The sequence below is a fragment of the Anas platyrhynchos genome, chromosome 3 (genome assembly GCF_047663525.1).
Source record: "Anas platyrhynchos isolate ZD024472 breed Pekin duck chromosome 3, IASCAAS_PekinDuck_T2T, whole genome shotgun sequence".
Lineage (NCBI taxonomy): Eukaryota > Metazoa > Chordata > Aves > Anseriformes > Anatidae > Anas > Anas platyrhynchos.
The window spans coordinates 36455858-36475035 of NC_092589.1; the positions used below are offsets into that span (position 1 = coordinate 36455858).

The 19178-nt window shown below is 41.1% G+C and overlaps 1 protein-coding gene across 4 annotated transcripts in view; it reads left to right on the plus strand.

Annotated features, from left to right (window-relative positions):
* Positions 1–15602, plus strand: part of LOC140002140 (glucagon-like peptide 1 receptor) — an 89425-nt gene extending 73823 nt beyond the window's left edge. For all 4 annotated transcript variants that reach the window (XM_072035708.1, XM_072035707.1, XM_072035709.1 and 1 more), the window contains exons 9-13: positions 3443–3512; positions 4212–4300; positions 6559–6697; positions 7601–7642; positions 12299–15602. In XM_072035708.1, coding sequence (XP_071891809.1) covers positions 3443–3512; positions 4212–4300; positions 6559–6697; positions 7601–7642; positions 12299–12466 — 508 coding nt within the window. In that variant the 3' untranslated portion in view covers positions 12467–15602. The remainder of the gene's footprint in view (positions 1–3442; positions 3513–4211; positions 4301–6558; positions 6698–7600; positions 7643–12298) is intronic.
* The last annotated feature ends 3576 nt before the right edge of the window (positions 15603–19178 follow it).

A 19178-nucleotide genomic window follows, 5' to 3' on the forward strand; every position in this document is an offset into this window, starting at 1 on the left:
TTGCAGCAGAGATGTGATTGCCTGTTCTTGTTTAAGCTTCCATTATTTAGGTCTTCATAAAATAAAAACAGTCTTTCTGAAGTCAAGTATAGCACAAACAAAATTGCTGCAAAACACAAAATACATTTTGTCCACTTTTACTATTGTGCCTGTTCTGAAAAAAAATTGGCTTTGATACACTTCATGTACCAAATAGCATTGTAGTTTAGTATTTGTTTTTGTTTAAAAAAATAAAAAAAACTAGACTGAGGAAAATGACTTCCTTTTTAAACTTTATGCCATTTTCTTTTTATTCTAAATGAACCATTTATCAGGTCTTCCTCTTACTTAATTTCCAAACAGCCCAGCCAGCATTTTTGTAGAGATTGTGGGTTTTTTCTTCAAACACAATCCTTGCTGGAGAGATGCTGCAGTGTGAAAATTCAGCGTAGTCAGTCATCCTCAGAGTGTTTTCTGGTGCTCATGAGTATTAAGAACCATCTTTTTTTCAATGTCTTTTGTAATACTGAAATAATTCAGTCAAGTTGCCTCTTCTGGCTGAAGTAATGCTGGGATTTTCTGACTTTCCTTTTCAAGGTTGACTTGATATTATTCTGTAAGAAGATTGTGGTCACAGTGATGTATTGCTAGTTTTGTTGAAATTATCAAAATAGGTGTAGAGAGCATGTAGCATCTGAACAGGCAGTAGTCCATGGACATATCTTGCCATTGATGTAGAAAATGTATTCAAAGTACTCATGCTGAGCCTCCTACATTATGCGATGCTCAAACCTGATTTATGTTTTCTATTATGGAAAACTGTCATTCACTGCCTTTAGCGGACCTTAAAAGGGACAATTTCGCACCTTATTGAATTTTCTAAATCTTGTATAAATATTTGTAAAATACGACAATAAATAAACACATGCAGTAGCCTCTCTGAAAGGCAAGATTTCTGCGCCTTGGGCAGACATTTGTTGGAGCAGCTAGGGATATCTTTCATGCTGTTTGCCACAGCACTGTCACCACGGATGTGCAGCAGGCTGTAAATTTCATTTGTGACTCAACTATTTCCCTGGTTATGAGGAATAACTGAAAGTAGATGTGGTCAGGGCTGGGAGTTTGAGGCAGTCCTGCAGATGTAGCTGTTTGGATGAAGGACTGAATCCTGCAAGACCTATTTGCAGACTGGCTCCTTCTTTCTTTAAATGTGCTTGTGTGAACTCCTTTATAAATCAGTTGCTGTTATAAAAAGTGTGCTATTGAAAAACACTTTGTCTAGATTACAAATCAAATTAAAAGCAAGCTGTGCTTGCTTAATCATTAGACTGTGCCTAAAGAGCTGATACTTACACATCTTTATTTCTGCCTGCAATTAATTATGGGAGGAAGACAGCCAGCCTACAGATTTATTTATTTATTTATGTATTTTAATAGAGCTATTCAGCTACGCTTCTTTAAGGAAAAAAATCAGTGTTTTCATTTTTAGAAAAAGACTACCAGGTTGGTAAACAAAGGCAGAAACTTCCCAGTAGCATCTGTTTCACTGGACCAATTCCCCATTCACAGTTCTGATGCTATTTAGTTGTTGAGCATCTTCTAAGTTGTGCTGAACAAACTGCAAGGATAGATTCCAAACACAACAGCTGTTGGTGTACTTACCAGTGTGACAATCCCAGAAAACACAAATTTACAAGAAATCATGTACATATCTATCAGTTTCATTTTCTGTACTGTTTAATAGCTGTGACACTTTAATTGGACTCTAGTGGTCTTTTTATTACACATATTTGTATAAATTTAAAAGTAGCTAAATCTCCTCTGTGCCACGGAAAGCAAATTAATACACACAGAAATGTAGCAGGGTTAATGTAAAGAACCATTTCTCAACCTCTGTCATTATCAGGAAGTTTTAAAATTGCTTTCACTGCAGCTAGTCAGAAAATTAGAACTCCACTCCCAGCCATGTCTATTACCCTGCCTGTCTTGAGGGGTTCAAGTAAAATTATTTTTAAAGGCAACATAAAGCCAGTTTCTAGTCACACATAGCAATTAAGAAGTTCTTCTGTTATTCAGATTCCAGCTCAGGTACACTGGCTGCACGCAGTACATACACCTTTTTTCTGCAGTACCTAAAATACAGTTGAATGCAGTCAGGGAGTGGAGCTGGTTGTATGCATCAAAATGAAACTGAAAACAAAAAGCCCTTCTTGGGCTTCCAGTACAACCAAGGGAATATGGAATTGCTGCAGCCAAGCTGCTTCACTCTCCTCTGCAGTATTCATAGAGTGTGTGTAAGTGTGTTATTTTATCATGGACCCCCAATATGTTTTCTACAGTTTGCTATTTTCTCTCAAGTTGACTATTCCACAACAAGGTTGGGTGGGTTTACTCTCCACCAACATCACCCATGCTGAAGTTTCACAGGCCTATTAAGAAAACTTAAGGAAAATGGAGTATACATATGTTCTGGCAGCAAGTGAAGCGGTATGTGAAGACTGCCCAAACACCAGAGCTGTTGTGTACACAGCTGTTGTGTTGGGGGACCCAAAAGAACTAGATGTATGAAACCCTATTGTCAAGTTCACTTCAAACCAGTGATCTCAATCTGTGGCTTTCAAACTTCACGTTCCTTGTGATTGCTCTCCAGTATAGCTCAAGGACACAAGAACTTAAAAAGCTAAAATGAGGCTTATGGGGAGAATAAAGTATTATATTGCCTGCAGCATGTTACCTTCTTGGCAGAGGGCTCAGTCAGCCAACAAAAGTTAGGAACTATTGCTCCAGTCTATGATTTTGCTTTCTTACAACTTAACACTTCCTTTGAGCCTGAAACCTGTACGTATACAGTGGTGGAACCTTAATAGCTTAATTGCCTTAATTGCTTTCTCCTGGTTGAAATTAGTAGGTCATTTTTGAAAATAATAGCAAATAAAATAGATGATTGATCTAAATATTGATAGGAAAAAAGTGATGGTAGGTAATGTGAAAAAGAACTAATGAGCAGCTAAGTAATATGACCTAACATTGGAGACTGCAGAGTAATAAAAAATAGTACAAAAAGAGTAAGATAGGAACTACTCAGGAAAGATCCAGCTCAAATAGGTTCATCCTAACCCTCCAGCAAAGTGACATATTTGGACCTTGGTTTTAATGGAATAAGTCTCTACAATTAACCAATGATAATTCATAGCAAACTGGAGGAGAGCTAGCCATTAGTGGGCAAGAAAGGCGGACAAGTAGTATCCAGTTGTATTATGATAGCTGCAATTGTACAAAGCATTCAGCATTTCTAAGAATCAAGCCACTGCATCTGTTTCTATGTCAGCATGATGTGCTTTCCTGGTATCTAGTAATCAGCATTGTTTTCCATCTGTATTGCTGTGACAGAATGAGAAATGGGAGAATTTAGTAATTTACTGAAACTTTTTTTCTTGTCTTCCTCTTTTTGCCATCTGCCTAGCTGCTGGAGCAGAAACTATAACATGAATTACTGGTTGATCATCAGACTGCCCATTCTAATCGCCATCGGGGTGAGTATGGAGTACATGCAGTACTGCATGATGTAGTAGAAAGAGTGGAAGTGCACACGGCTATTGTGCACGTCCAAGGGCTAATAACCTTTGGGGGTACTGACATTTTGATTCAGAAATGGAATTTTATGAAACTGAATTGTTTTCTGTCACTGGAATTTCTGACTGGCATAACGCTTGTTTTGGCCATGCTGTCATGTTGTAGTGGCAGTGCGTGATAACAAAACAGCATGCCACAGTAATCTGGTTAGGTGCTGCATGGGAAAACCTGCAGCAGGTAGCACAGAGAGCCAGATGGTAATATTCCAAATACTGGTCTCCAGAAAAGAAGCAAATTTTGTGGCATTGCGGAGAAATGCTGTGTTCTGCAGCTGCAATACTGTGGCGATGTCAGACCTCCAGCTAAGGCAGACGGGTCAGCCCCCACACCTTGACTGTACCTCATTCCCAGGAGATGTAGGTATGCTCCTCTACTTTGTTTAGTGAACTTTCTGCATTTTCAAAGGTGACTTGTGCATTCACTGAGGTATATTTTAAAGCATGATAGCTTAGCAAAGAACTGAAATCATGGGCAAATGCTGCAGCTGCAGAATAGCAGGATGCACAGGGATCTACAACTGTATACACAAACCAACTTTTTGAATGCTTATGCATATGTATTTTTTGATGATGACATAAATCCTTCTTTCATCTCTCCAGGTAAATTTCCTGATCTTTATCAGAGTTATATGCATCATCATCTCCAAACTACAGGCTAATCTGATGTGCAAAACTGACATAAAATGCAGGTATGTCATTTGTTGGTCTGACACTTTTTTTACCTCTCAAAATGGAAGTAGACAAAGAGCTATATGAAAAGGAGTGGACTGACAGTAGCAGTTAAAGATCACAGACCCTGGGTAGATGCATAGATTGGTATGACTCCTGGACAGTCAGTCTCCAGAGAAGCCTCCTGGTGAAGCCAGGGCAGGTGTTGTACCCTCATTATAGAGAAACAGAAGGCTTGATCTCTTTGCTCATAACATTACATTCTTCCATAAAACTGAAAGAATATTAAGTAAGCAGCTATTTTCTAAATACTTTAAGCATATGCAGGTACTCACATAATTTGAAAAAAATATATGAATGAAAGAAATAAAATCTTTAACTTCAATGAATATCAAGATGTGGGTCATTTTGAGTACTGCTCCTTGTTCTCTGTTGATACCAGTTGTTACTAGGACAAACTTTTGATCTGGGATTTACTAAGAATGTACATGATGTTTCAAGAGAAATGTTTCAAGATGTCAAAAGTTATCACTGAAGCGTTTGCTTCTTATTTTGCAGGCTTTGCCCTGTCTGTGTCTGTGTTACTCCTGTTATTTTATTATCTTGATAAGATTCTTAGTCGCATCCTTCATGTCTACATCTTGGAGAATATTTCTGTATTGCAGTCTGAAAAATACGGTAGAAAGAACAAGTCTGCAGCAGGGTGAATTAACGAATGTGGAGCTACAAGCTGTGGTAGCTTTTCTACTACAGTTCTACTACAGTTAGCTGACTTTGCTAGTTTGAAGTTGGATATTTCTATGTTACAGCCTGCTAAGCTAGACACACCATGTATTTTTGTGTCTTCTCATCTGACTGTAGAGTTGACTTGTATGTTACCTGCCTTCATTACCTCATGTGAAATTTTGGAAGTCCTTTTGTGTGTTTGGAGCTAAAAGCAGAGAAAAGTACTCCTTCTAATGTGCTGCGTGGTTTGCTTTTGTTCATACTGAATATATACGACTTTCATTTGACAGAGTAAAATTTGCAGGGTAGAGTGTGTGTGTGGGGGAGAAGCAGTTCCGTTGGCATGGGGCCATTTAAAAGTAAAATGAATGTAAAGTGACTGTAAAATTATCTTGCCCTTGCCCTCAGGACTTCTGTAAGCAGCAGGTAGGTTTGATACACTTGAACCATTTCTTAGAGGTGCACGTTAATTCTGTTATTCATATTACATGTTCAAGAATGTGCTAATAAAGCAGAGAGAATTTAGCAAGAAAGCTTGGCTGGACACAGCCTTGAGTAACCTGCTGTGAACTAGAACTGGTCTAGGGGCTTCCAGAGATCTTTTCCAACCTGAACGTTTATGTGATTCAGGGTAAACAATCTAGGGCACACAAGATTTGCTGACAACCCTGCTGGTCAAGTGATCTCTGCATCTACCAAAGTGTCTCATGGGAGGTTGTCAGGAGACACTGGCGGTGTCGTCTGGTTCTGTGGCCCATGATAGTCCTATGACCTCCCACGTGGGGTTCAGGCCCTTTTCATTATCCTGTTGGGTGATTTAGCGTGTGTACCTATCAAAAGAGAGTTAAGGACCATTCTTGTCAATATTTTTTTGGTAGTTGTAACCCTGAGCATTGCTCTCCCACTGATGAAAAATATTTTACTTCAGATTAGTGTCTTTTTTCGTTTGCTAGCTGTGTCTTTGAACTTGCCATTTAAATCAGGGAGTCATCAGTCACTCTAAGACAGTTTAACTGCTTTTACGAAGCATTGTGCAGTGACAGTTAGTTACCGTGTTTTGAAGATTTAACACACCACGGAGGTGGGAAGGAATACTCCTCCCTTTGCCAAGGTATTTTTAAAAGATTCCAGACATTGATAGACTGTTTCTTTCACTGTTTCTATCAACAAAGTAGGTTTTGATCATATTTCCCACTTATAGATGGGGAAGAGGGTACATGGGAAGGCATCTTGGGGTACAAGGAAGCATGCGACCTGCTCCTGAGTTTGGCAGGCTTTCTAGGTGAAATACAGCCAGGAGCTGAACAGATAGCATTGCTGAGAGCAGAGAGTGGTCTGCAGTGGAATAGCAATTAAAACATACTGAAACCTACTATGGTTCTGTTTTGAGGATTTTTTTTATTATTATTTTTCTGCAGCTTCTGGAAGAGGACACTGCAACATAAAGTGGTGCAGTGACCAAAGTTCACAGTGTGTTAGAAACAGTGGTGATCATTGGGATCAACAATGATCTATTCAGTGGCATTGTTTTTTTCTTTCTTTGTGATCTTAGGCTGGCCAAGTCTACGCTGACGCTGATCCCACTTCTGGGGACCCACGAGGTCATCTTTGCCTTTATTACTGATGAGCATGCCAGAGGGATGCTGCGCTTCGTGAAGCTTTTTACTGAACTCTCCTTTGCTTCTTTCCAGGTAGCACTCACACTCTGCACCTGTGGATAAGATATTTTGTAACTGCTGTTTGGGGAGCTGCTTGCTCTCTCATTCATTGCACGCTCCCTGTTCTTCGTATTTCTCAATTTAGCACTGGATATTACAGGTTTATGACAGTGGAAGTGAAAGCATGAGAAGTAATTTTTAATAGCTAGTTTAGATGTTAGTGTCACTTATTTTCAATAAGTCTTACATTTCTCACAATAAACTGGTATTGCTATCCTTGTATTAATCTCTGCTTCCTATGGGACACCTCAAGGCAATAACAAAATTATCTGTGATTTCCTGTAATTGTATAATGGCATTGCTGAAAGCAAATTTTGTGCCTCCTCTCGTGTTTTTGATACTCCTTTGAAAATCTGTGCTGTGAAGAGGTAGTTGTCTATAGCTGCAACTGCATGCGAGGTGAATGTAGATTTACAGTGATTTTTATTTAGCTGTTGCCTTAGGTAAAGCCATTTTAAAAGAATCTCCGTGTCTAAAGGAATCATTATTCTTCTAGTTTCCCTGCTCACCCACTCAATCCCTGTTTATCAAGCACAGAGCTGTACTTGAGCTCACTGTGAATTGTTCATATATGAAGTGTATATGGCTAGAAACCAAGTAAGGAAAAAGAAGGGGAAAGAATGGTTTGGAAAAAATGACAGAGCCTGAAGAAAACAGCAACTTACTTTTCCTAAGACTGTGTGCTTTAAGACTTTGGTCAAACTTCTCTGCCATCAGGGCTGACAGAGACCACAGATTGTCTCCAACTTTCAGTCTTGTTTTTCTCTAACCATGGAACATGCTGGTATGAAGCACACCCCTCTGCAGGCTTGCTTAGCAAAGTGGGACAACTGCTCTGCTCTACTGACTCCTCTTCTGTTTTTTTGTTGATTTCAGGGGCTGATGGTTGCAATTCTTTACTGTTTCATCAATAATGAGGTAAGAGAGACACTAGGAGTTGTTCCAATTTGCCTTATCAGCATCCACTGTAGAAAAAGGAAATTGAAAATGGTCTTGAACTGCTAAATGGTCTTAAACTGCTAAAAGTTGTGTTCAGGGCTTTTTTATTATTATTATTATTTTACTTTTTCTGCAGATCCTCCTCTGTACAATTACACAGAATAACTCTTCAGACAAATGTTGGAAGGAATTCAGGCAGTATAATTTAGGGACACTATTTGTAGACAAGAAATCTTGCAAGTTTCTTGCTCACAGTTGTATAGTTTTCACTGCTAGAACTTTCCTTTTATTGAGAATTAGAGCTGCTCTCCTTAATCCATCTCAAAGTGCTTCTGATTTGCTTGTTTTGATGAATGTGGGAGTAGAGCCCTTTTTATTTTGAGAACTCATCATCTAGCTGGTTAGGTTGTAGTCCTCATGGTGAATGTATAGTTTGGTTTAGTTTGGTTTCTGTGTGGCCCAGCTACTGAAGATATCATGAAGCCCTCATTGAAATGCAGCACTGAACTTCAAGGAGTAGTGAGCCCTCCCAAAGGCTCAGAAGAAATAAAATCAGGGCTTTGAGTTAATTTGAATATGAGTACTATCTTCTAGGGCATCTGCTGAATCCCAGCCCTGTTAGGGTAGAATATTGTTCAGTTTCTGTATTGCAGGAACCTCTCGTGTTACCTTGTAAGTGATTATTATTTTTCATTCACTCAGCAGCCAGGTTTGCAAGGGATGCAAACACCAGTAATTTGGCAGCGCATTATTAATTCTAACATACATCAGTGTGTTTTGCATTCATGCTAAATCTACTTTTAAATATGACACTGTAATCTAAGATCATCCATAGGGAGACAGGCTTCATCAAAAAACTGGAATCAATAGAAAAATATTCTAATTGTGTCATCATGGCCTGGCTGGAGCCAACAAAAAAGCAGCAGGCATCTTGAATGAAGGCCTGCAGGAGACTGTTCACTTTTGTAGCTGTGGGTTAATTTGGTTTAAGTCAATGTGTTAATTGTACCGCTTACAAAAATCAGAAGTGGGTAGCAGCAGGATTTGATCAAGTATGAGTTGGAGAATATTTGTTTAAAATTCCTTGCACAGCTTTACAGGTGTAAATCTTGAAATGAAGCACCGTCTGTTGCTGCATCATGCATTTATTTTGATTCACTTTAGCCTTTGCTGATACATCCCCTGTGCAGCTGCAGCCAGGTCTCTAGTGAGTAATACTGAATAATTTCCTCCATGAAATTTCATTCCTACAAGGGCAAAGTTACATCATAGCCCAATTGAATACAAACAAATTACCTGATACCAGGTACGCTTGCTTCTTTTGATGGATCTTTCTGTGAAGTAGCCTTCCTATGTTTCTAAGGGATCCTCCAAATCTCATGTTCTACTTGTCTTGCATTTGTAAAGTAACTAAAATGTAATCATAATGTGTTCAGCTTCACAGAAAGCTGAACAACATTCTAGGTTGAATTCTTTTGCTTGTTCCAGCTCTTGTTAAAAGAAAGGAAAAGAATTTTGTCAAGCTCAATCATCAACCCCCATAAAATAAATCCATGCAAAGAGCTTGATTATGTTAAGTCTTTTCTATTACTTTCTTAAACTATATGCAAAATTCTTGGTTTTCAAACTATTATTCTTCTGACAGACTGTTTGTGCCTGAAGCCAATCCCCATTTGCAGTATGGACTGTATTTTTATTTTTGTTTGTGACTCAATGAGAGCTTTTTCCTTAACTATACTTCCTAAGGTTTTTGCAATTGCTGGTACCAGATCAGGGGTAGAAATAAAGCTAGAAGTTTTATTAGTTTCCTTTCATAGTACCTACTTAAAGAAAAACATTAAAATATGTTCATATTTCAGTCACATTTCAGCTGAAAGAATGGTAGTATTGCTCTGAAACAAACTGCAGGATCTCATCAGATTGCCTGTTATCACCAGTGTTATTTTGAAAATGAGCTGGGTTTAATATGATCAGTTTTTCTGCAATTAGTGTTGCTTTCTATAAGAAATATTCTACCCAGAGAGATGCTGTGTTTTTCCACCAGAGTTAGTTTAAGCTGATTTGGGTTGCATTCTCTATAGTCTTGCTTCTCTTTTTTGCCTCCTTCCTGTTGCAGTGGAAGTACACTCGAGTCTCTTCCACATTAAAATAACCTGTCCTAACTCTAGGACTCCTGACTTTTTTTATTTACTGCCAACTCTTTCTTTTCATTGAGTATTCTCTATAGAGACTATCTATTGAACTTCTCCACCAGCTCCATTCCCTGTCATTTCAGATCAACTTCCCTTTCACTGTGATTTATTGACATGTTGTTTGCCAAAGTTTAACTTCTCTGCAATCACATTCCAGGCTCATTGCCACATTCAACATCCTTGCCCAGCAGCTGCATTAGTCGCAATCAGCTGCTCTCTGTGAGATACCTTTCCATCTTTAATCTCCATGACCGCCTTTTCCAGGTTCTGATACCTCTTCCCTTTCTCTTAAAAAAATTCTTCTTCCTCTTTCTTGTGGGAACTTTGCTCTTAGTTCCATTTTCCCTATATAGCTAATTTATGGGGAATCTCATCCATGCACAGAAGCTACTAGGCTATGATTATTTTGCTGAAAGATTTGTACATCAGCTTCTGTGCTTAAGATCTACAAAATAAATCTTAACCTATGCTGCTGGTCACATCTTCACAGCCATTGAGGCAAAAATTCAGTTCAACGCTGACACCAGAGCTGCTCTTTACCCTTTTCCTAACCTCTGGAGAGAAAATTAATGTTGTCATCCACATCCATTCCTAAGACATCATCTCTGATATGGTCTTTTATTCAGGTCTTTCCATTCGCTTTATCTCAATCTTGCAGGCTATTTGTATCATAGCTCTAGGATACAACCTGTCACGTCCAGCCGGACTGAAGACTCATTTCCTTCCTTTGTCTGACTCTAAATACCCACTTGTATTGCTCATTGACTTAATCTGTCAGTAAGTACATTCATGTGCTCTTTCAGGATCTACCTGTCAATGTCCAAAGCTGCTTATTCCCAATGCTACCTATTAAATCAGATGTTCTCCATGCCAACAACGGCAGCAGTAGTATGATCAATTATTATCCTACAGACAATATAGTCCTTGTATTTCACTGTTTTCTGTTCTGTCTTTATCAAGCTGTTCTTCCTTATTCTTATACGGCAAGGTATCTCTCACACACTATATTTTTCCTCGTGTCTTTGTGTAGCTTTTGACAAAACCACCACCCACAGTAACCATGGTACAATACAAGCTTTTATCTCAGCACCTTTCCTTTTGTCCCATTTGGTTGTGATACCAGAGGGACAGATTCCACCCTCAGTAACACAGAAATGCAGTTGGTTTACACACGCCTGTGCCAGGATAGTGCTTGTTAAAAGGGCTGTGGGTCAAAATTGACAAGCACTGCTGGAGGTAACCATCAAAGGAAGACAATTGCCTGTGTAAGACCTTGCTTCTTTTTCTAGGGCTGCTTTCCAGTTCCAGTACTTGAAAATAAGCAGAGAAGAAAGCTTTACAGTAACTGGTTCCCTAGGAGGTTTCCCTCGGAGTATGAAGGTTTCAGCAGCCTGCATAGGATGACAGGCCTGTGTTGGAACTGCCATCATTTAGTTAGTCTCTTAGTGGTCAGCACCAGATCCTAAAAGGAAGATAACAAAAAGGAACTCTCCAGAGAAGGCTCGCTTAAGTAACCTGCCCATATTGAACTTACTTCCAGGCTGAAGTACACACCCTAATGAATCGATTACTGTAGTTACACTCCTGCCTTTTTCTAAGTAGAGTAAAAAATGTTCAATTTTATGTCCTCTGCCTTCTGTGTTAAAAGCTAATGGAAGTTCTTACTTCAGTCAAGTGGCAAGAGCTTTGCCCATGGAACAGGAAGATCTAAATTCTGTTCTTGTTTGTGAAGTACAAAAAGCTGAAACCATGACAGTTGCAAAACCTTTGGTAAACTTCCATGTGAGTACAGCAGTTACACAGTTTAACCCAGAACCTGTACCAGCTAGGTATGTAACTTTAAAAAAACAGTACCTGCAAAAATACTCTAATTGTTATTTTAAAGGGGAAAGAATATACAGACTTTAATGAGCTATTTTGTTGATGTTTCAATTCTGAATAATCTTTGTAAAGCAAACAAACAAAAACCCTAAATATTCAAAGAATAAAAATAATCCCACACAATACTGTTCAAATGAAAACAGAAATTAAAGCAGAACTCTAGGAATACCTGTGGTGGCAATACTAAGCTGGAAGCCGATCTTGTCAGTCATTTCATGACTGATATGCAAAATCAACTTAATTGTTAGTAGTGGTAGGGCATAGAGTACATTCACTATTGCAGCTGAATACTATTTAGAATAAAATACTGAAGATAACATTTCCTGGGACAATGTAGCTTTATGCAAGTGAATACCATCATTATCTTAAATATGGAATACCTTATGATGGACTAATGAGATAATTATCTAATTTAAAACAGTAATATTGAAGATTTAAAGCATTGTCAGCTTTTCCAAACTGTGGTATGCTTATTTTTAACTTGCCCTTTTCTAATGGAATCATACAAAGGTCTGATTATTTCTACATTCATTCTTTTTATTTCCTTCTTTGGACCTATTAGGTTCAGATGGAGTTTCGGAAAAGCTGGGAGCGCTGGAGATTGGAACATTTGTATGTCCAGAGAGACAGCAGTATGAAACCTCTGAAGTGTCCAGCCAACAGCATCAGTAGCGGAGGCACAGTAGGCAGTAGTGTCTATGCTGCCACTTGCCAGGCCACATTCAGCTAAGATTTCTGAAGGTGAATCAGACTGAGAACAATGAACTGTATAATATACCTGAAAACCCTTAAATACCCAAGCAAGTGGCTTAAGTGTGTCATCTCCAGCAAGAAACTTAAGTATATGCTGCTCATTGCCTGCAGGCTGTTGGACAAAGGTTTCTAGGGAAAGCAATCTGCTAATATAATCAACACATCAGAGGAAAAATTGATCATGTCTAAAGTAAGTTAAAAGAGTTTCTTCCTATTTGCACGCAAGGCCTCCAGGTGTCCAAAACTTAAGCATAGCATTGATCCAGTCTGAAACCACGGGGTCAATGGCTTATTACTGTTGAGTGGGCGAGCTGAGTGATCAACTGATTAAATTACAAGGATACAGAATATGATTATTGCCAAAAAAAAAAAAAATTTAGACTTTTATGGGGATAGGGTGAGGTGCTATTACCAGTTTTAGAAAGAACTCAGTGGGACACAACATGTGTTTTAGGGGAGAATCAGTTTTGTAATACGCTTTCCAAATCTAAAGTTCAAAATATGCTTACCTGTTTTACTAGGTAGGTGAAGAACAGCATCCTGAAGATCTGTAACTGCAGCAGGTAGTGTGGTGTACATTCCTGAGTGCTCATTTTAAGCTTCACTTGAAAACCAAAACCAGTATCTAGTAGGGGGGCTCTTTTTTATTAATAGGTCTCTGTTGACACTGATATAAATATCCCCTGTATGCACGGTCCTTCAGCTTTTACATGGCACTCTGCCTCTCCAGTTGGGTGCAGAAGTCAACCTGCAGTCACAATTGGTCTTACCAGACATCACCTGCTTGGGACAGATTTGGCACTTCGCATGGGCTCACTCTTCTCTGTTTTCTTCTCTAGCTTTGTCTGATTTCTGCAGGCCCACGAGCTACCTGTCAGGTGCCCTACCCGGGGTGGCAGGCAAGTGGGTGTGTTTCACTGGGCATGGCAAGGGCTGTGCTTTCAGCTCGGCGGACAGCTCTGGCTGCCCACCACCTCCCCAGCTTGCCCTCAGTGGGGTTTGGGAAGCCCCCATGGTGCAGCAGCCCGAGCTCAATGGGCTTGTGTCGCTTGCTAGAATCTGCGAGGGCTCTCGCAGAATATGCATCTACGCTGCTAATTAGCGGTTACCCTTGCTGCTGTTTACATGAGTTGCTGGAGAAAAAAATTAGGTACCTTTACAAGCAGACCTCGGTCCATTGTATCACTTAATAACAGACATTACGTATCTTTACTCAGCTTAGATATTCAGGCTCCCTTTACAACAGAGACAAGGTGCGAGATACGAGGTCGGAGAATATCCCTGCCCATAGCCTTACTGTAATGAGTAACTGCTGTAGCCTAGCAGTTACACTGCTCAGCAGAGAGAAAAAGAACGTATTTTCAAGTCCCTCTTTGCACTGGGGTTCACATCCCCCAATGCCAAGAAAATGGACTGGATATTCTGGGATGTAATTCAGCATCTTCCCTGCCTGAAGCTAGATTGCTTTGCATGGAATTATTTAATCATTGTATTAGAATTCAAATTGCCAACAGGGTGGATTAGTTTTGTAATCAGCAGGTTAGAATCAAATTACAGAGGATAGGTTACCTGCTTGTGCTATAATGCTTATAATTGAGCTCCAGGGAAAAAGCCAGACACATTTGTAGAAATCCACCACAGTTCTCAGGCTGGTTTCTGGCTGCTTAGCATGCTGGCTTCTATGCAGGCCATTCCCAGGCTTTCCCTTCATAACTTCAGCTGCAGAGCTGACCTTGAAATGAAGCACCTCAGGTTCGTCTGTAAATTTAATACCTAGTTTCTACATTGACACCATTAATACAATGCCTGACTAGTACATATGTAACCTAATTGCTGTCCTGAAATTTAATTAATTAGCTTCTTGTATGTTGAGCATACCTGATGTTTCTACTTAACATCTACCATTAAGTGCTTTGGATAGGAAAAGTGGTAAAATTAGAGTCATTGGTAGGTGAAAAGGTGGTAACAGATTAAATAAATATCTGTGTGATAATGCACACTGAAGGGAATGATTTCAGCCATGAATAGTCAAGATAGGGTGCTGGTTTTCCAGGGCCCTGCTTGGTTGTGTGCAAACCCAGAAAAAATGTTCCTGCTACTTGCACAGCTGTTAGCAAAATTAATTTTGCTATAGCAATAGGAAGTTATAGATGCGTTGTAACACACTATTTTGCTGGAAAAAAAAAAAAAAGTATACATCCAAATGAAAGCAAATAGACATAGGAATAGACAGCAGGTGTGGCATCAAATCTGTACTTAGTTGCTGTCACAAAATTTGACATGCTTTTGAGCTTCTAGGCTCCTTTTACCCCTCCCAGTGTCACTTAAAAACTGAGGGCTTTGGGCCTATTGGAGTAACTCCGGCACCAGCTGTCAAACTTACCTTCTTACATTATGACTTGTTAGAAACCAGGAGGGAAAAAAAAGAAAAAAAGGGTATGTTAGACGACCAGAGTTTTTTTGTTGTTGTTGTTGTTGTTGTTTTTGTTTTGTTTTGTTTTCCTCTCCAATTAAGCTTGTTTCTTCAAGCCCTTTAATATCCCCTTGACACACCAGTGAAACAAGTCAGTGAAAGGAATTGCCACCAAAGCAGAGTAACAGTAATATATTTTGAGAAATACTTTCAGCAAGGCCTAAACAATGATTTCTACATCATACTTTATCTACTTCAGTAAAATCTTTTACAAGCCTATGTTGTTATTCATGACATCTCCATTTCAGAATTTATAACATGCATTTATTTGGGTAGCATGAAATAAGCAAAGCAGCACAAAGCACTGGAACAGATGAATTGTGTGTATTTTTATTTCTTGTGCCTTTCAGCTTCATGCTCATTTACTGTGGTAACATGTTTAATAAAGTATTAAATAGAACAGTCTATAAATTCACCTGGACATTATGTAATTAGTTTATAGCAAATGAAAACTTTATTTCCATTATTGCTGCTATAAAGTTTCATAATTTCATGGATGTTACCTTATTTTTAATATTTATTTGCATGTCTTTCCTTGTTTAAAAGAACACCCACAGGATCTGTGAAACATCAGATTACCAACTCCCCATAAACATGTTTATTTTTATCCTTGTGAATAAAGATTCAACTCACAAAATTCCATCACTTATTGGTGTATTTATTTTTTTTTATGTCATGTGACTATTTCTTACTTCTTAATTACTGTAACATTTTCTAAGAATGTAAAGGCTTACACTTCATGGAAGCAAAGGTTTTATTTGTACCACCATGTCCAGTACAACTGCTCTTTACCTGCAAAAGCTGTATTAATTAAGAACAAAATGGAGCACATTATCTGTACAGAGTCAGAAGGCATCATCAGAAAGAGTGAGAACTCTGTGGGTTTTTGCATCTCAGCTAGAATATGGCAGAACATGTGGAAGTGAGAAAATTCTGTGCTTGGCTTTAAGAATCGGCATTTGGAATTTATACAACAGACCAGTACTAGAAGTACTGCGGAGAGGTATTGAAAGATGCTTGGCATTGTTAAACATATTATTTGTACTTTAATCTATTACTCTCCGGTTCAACTGAACTTGACAAATGCTTCCTTTTGTTTCCTTAACACATGACAGAACCTGTAGTAACTCAATCCTTAACACTGTAAATCACTGTTAAAATACAAAAGGCATAGTGAAACAGGATTTGAAAGAGCAAGCTGTGACTTTTGTTCTTGACTCAGTACTCAGAGGCATAAACTCTATTAGCTGCTCTTCACTATAGCAATATAAATGATTTGTTTCAATGTTTTGTTCCTGTATTTTAGAAATACCAATGGATCACACAGAAAGCATATGGAGTGATTGGAAGAGGCATTACCAGCTGTGCTATGGTGTAAAAAAAAAAAAAAAAAAAAAAAAAAAAAAATCCAGTGACAGGGGAAATCCCTTTCTATCTGAGGGCTTCCTGCATTTCCACATCTGCTGCAAGTGTGACCCTAAATTTAAAAAATGATTGTCTTGGTTTCAGTAGCTGGTGGAATGCTGTGTTTTGGCTTAGGATGAGAAAAGTGCTGATAACACCCCGATATTTTAATTGTTGCAGAGCAGTGCTTATACCAAGCCAAGGACATCTCAGCCTTTTGCTCTGTCCTGCCAACAGGCAGGCTGGGGGTGCAGGAAGAGCTGGGAGGGGACAGACCCAGGACAGGTGACCCAAACTAGCCAAAGGGGTATTCCATACCATCTGACGTCATGCTAAACAATATATAGGGGTGGCTAGCCGGGGGGAGGGGGCCGGACTGCTCAGGGTGAGGCTGGGCATCGGTCAGCGGGTGGTGAGCAATTGCATTGTGCATCACTTGTTTGTACATACTATTATTAGTAGTACTATTATCACCATTGTATTATTATTATTGTTATTATTATTTTGTTATTATTATTTTCCTGTCTTATTAAACTGTCTTTATCTCAACTCACGGGCTTCACTTTCCATTTCTCTCCCCCGTCCCAGAGAGGGAGGGGGGAGGGTGAGCGAACGGCTGCGTGGTGTTTAGCTGCCGGCCGGGTTAAACCACGACAATGATGAATAAAAAAAATACATTATCTGTCAGGAATAATAATCAAACCTTTTGCCCTACACTGCAGATGATAAAAGCTGTCACTTGAAGTGAACACGGAACTTGCATCAAAATCAGATGTGTTAGATGAAACTCACGAGTGTGAACAGAAGCACCAGCCTCAGTTGTACTTATACTGCCTCACGTCTTCAACAAGTGGGTTCCAGACAGAGCTGGGAAAGAAGAGCAGTTAATCACTTTATTAAAGCTGTTGTCGAGCAGCAGCCTTCCTGCCACCACTGTTAAGGCTTCCAGGTACAGAAACTGACCGGCTGCCAAGCTGTCGGCCAGCTGTGCGAGGCCGTGCCCCTCACAGCCCTTCCAGCACCGCTCAGACCAGCTGCCTGCCGCTTCGCTGCCTGCCAGCCGGGCCCGGGGCCACCCCCCAGGAAAGGAGACCAGAGCTATGCTTTGCTACGGCTTTATTCGAGTCCGAGCCGCGCTCGGGGCCGGCTCCCTTCCCTCCTCGTCACGCAGCCCGTCAGTGCTGAGGCGAGGGGGCCGTTCCCGCCGGCCAGGCGCTACCTCCCGGCGGCGGGCCGGTAGTGCAGCTCCCGCTCCAGCTGCTCGGCCGTCAGCGTCCCGGCGATGGGGGTGCAGCCGGGGTTGAACACGGAATAGGCGCTCAGCTCGCCCGGCCGCCGCTCGCCGGGGCCGCGGGTGCCGACGTACATCCAGTAGAGGAGGGAGACGACGAAGAAGGGCAGCCCCAGCTCCAGCTCGGCGAACAGCGCCAGCAGCACGGCCCACAGCAGCACCTTCAGCGCCAGCACCAGCAGCGGCCGCGCCGGCTCCGTCGCCGACGGGACGGGACGGGGCTGTGGAGGCAGCAGCGAGGAGCGGGGTCAGGCACCAACCCTCCGCCGCACGCCCCCTACCCGCACAGCGCTGCGCTCACCTGGCCGCCGCGGTCCGGGCCCTCCGAGGCCTCCGGAGCCGCGGCCTTTCCCGGCGGCTCCTCGGAGCGCGGCGGGAGGCGGGCGGCCCGAAAGCGGGCGAGGCGCTGCTCCACGGCAGCCGCCATGGCCGCCCCGCGGCTGCACAAGGGCGGGGCAGCGGCCGCGCCTGTGACGCCTCAGCGGAGGCCGTGCGCGCCGCCCTGCGGGCCGGCAGGAGCAAGGAGGAAAATTGCGGGGGCTCCCAGCGCTGTCAAAACCGAATTCGGAGGTTTTAGGCCGCTGAAAACACGGGGAGACGGACAGATGGGTAGTCGCGTCTTTCCGTGCTGAATGGGTAGCGGAGCCCACCACGTAGCTCTGAAGAAAAGTTGGAAGTGACTGAAAGCCTCCCCTTTTCCTTTCCTTTTTTTATTTTTAAACCTTAAAGACTAACGTCAACACCAAAAAGAAGAGGAAACAGAGGGAAGGAAGCACGGGGTGACCAAAGGACGCACAGGGAGAATGAGGGGTCAGCTGCTGTGGTGACTCCAGCATTCGTATTGATGCCTGGGCGGCCATTTTGTGAAAACGCGGGCAGCACCAGAAGGGGCAGCAACATGGCGGGCACACGTGTTGGGCCCTGCACAAAGCCCTGGTCATTTGGCTTCTCCTAGGTGGCTGCTCTTCTCAGGAAGGCTGAGAGGCACCAGGGATGACCCAGCACCACCCTGCTCCTGGCCATGGAGAAAAAGACATGATGGCCAAGCCAGCAGGGCCCCACAGAAGTAGGCCCTGCACGGTGGCACATCCAGACAGGCCCATCCTTCTCTCTGTTCAACCAAAAAAACTAAACTCAGGAGAAGAAGCCCTGTCACCTTGTCTTTTAGCTATCATTACAGCTGAGAAATAGAAATTTATTTACAGGAGCTTGCTCTTAGCCTCCAGAGTAAAGCATTTATCACTTTCCAGCAGTAATAGTTACCAATGAGACATCATTTCATCCTGCAGTGCTGTTTCCAGTCACTTATAGCTTTCTCAGAAGTGACCTTTAGGGCTGAATATCTCATGCATGTGTCAGCCTAGAAGTAAACATGAGAAGTCTAATAAAAACAATTTGGGTGTTCTTAAGTTATCTTAATGTGGAAAATTTTATTATTATTATTTTTTCCAACTAAATCATTTTTCAAATGCCTATTTTATGCTTGGTTACAAAATAACTTCTCTTTCAACCTTCAGACTT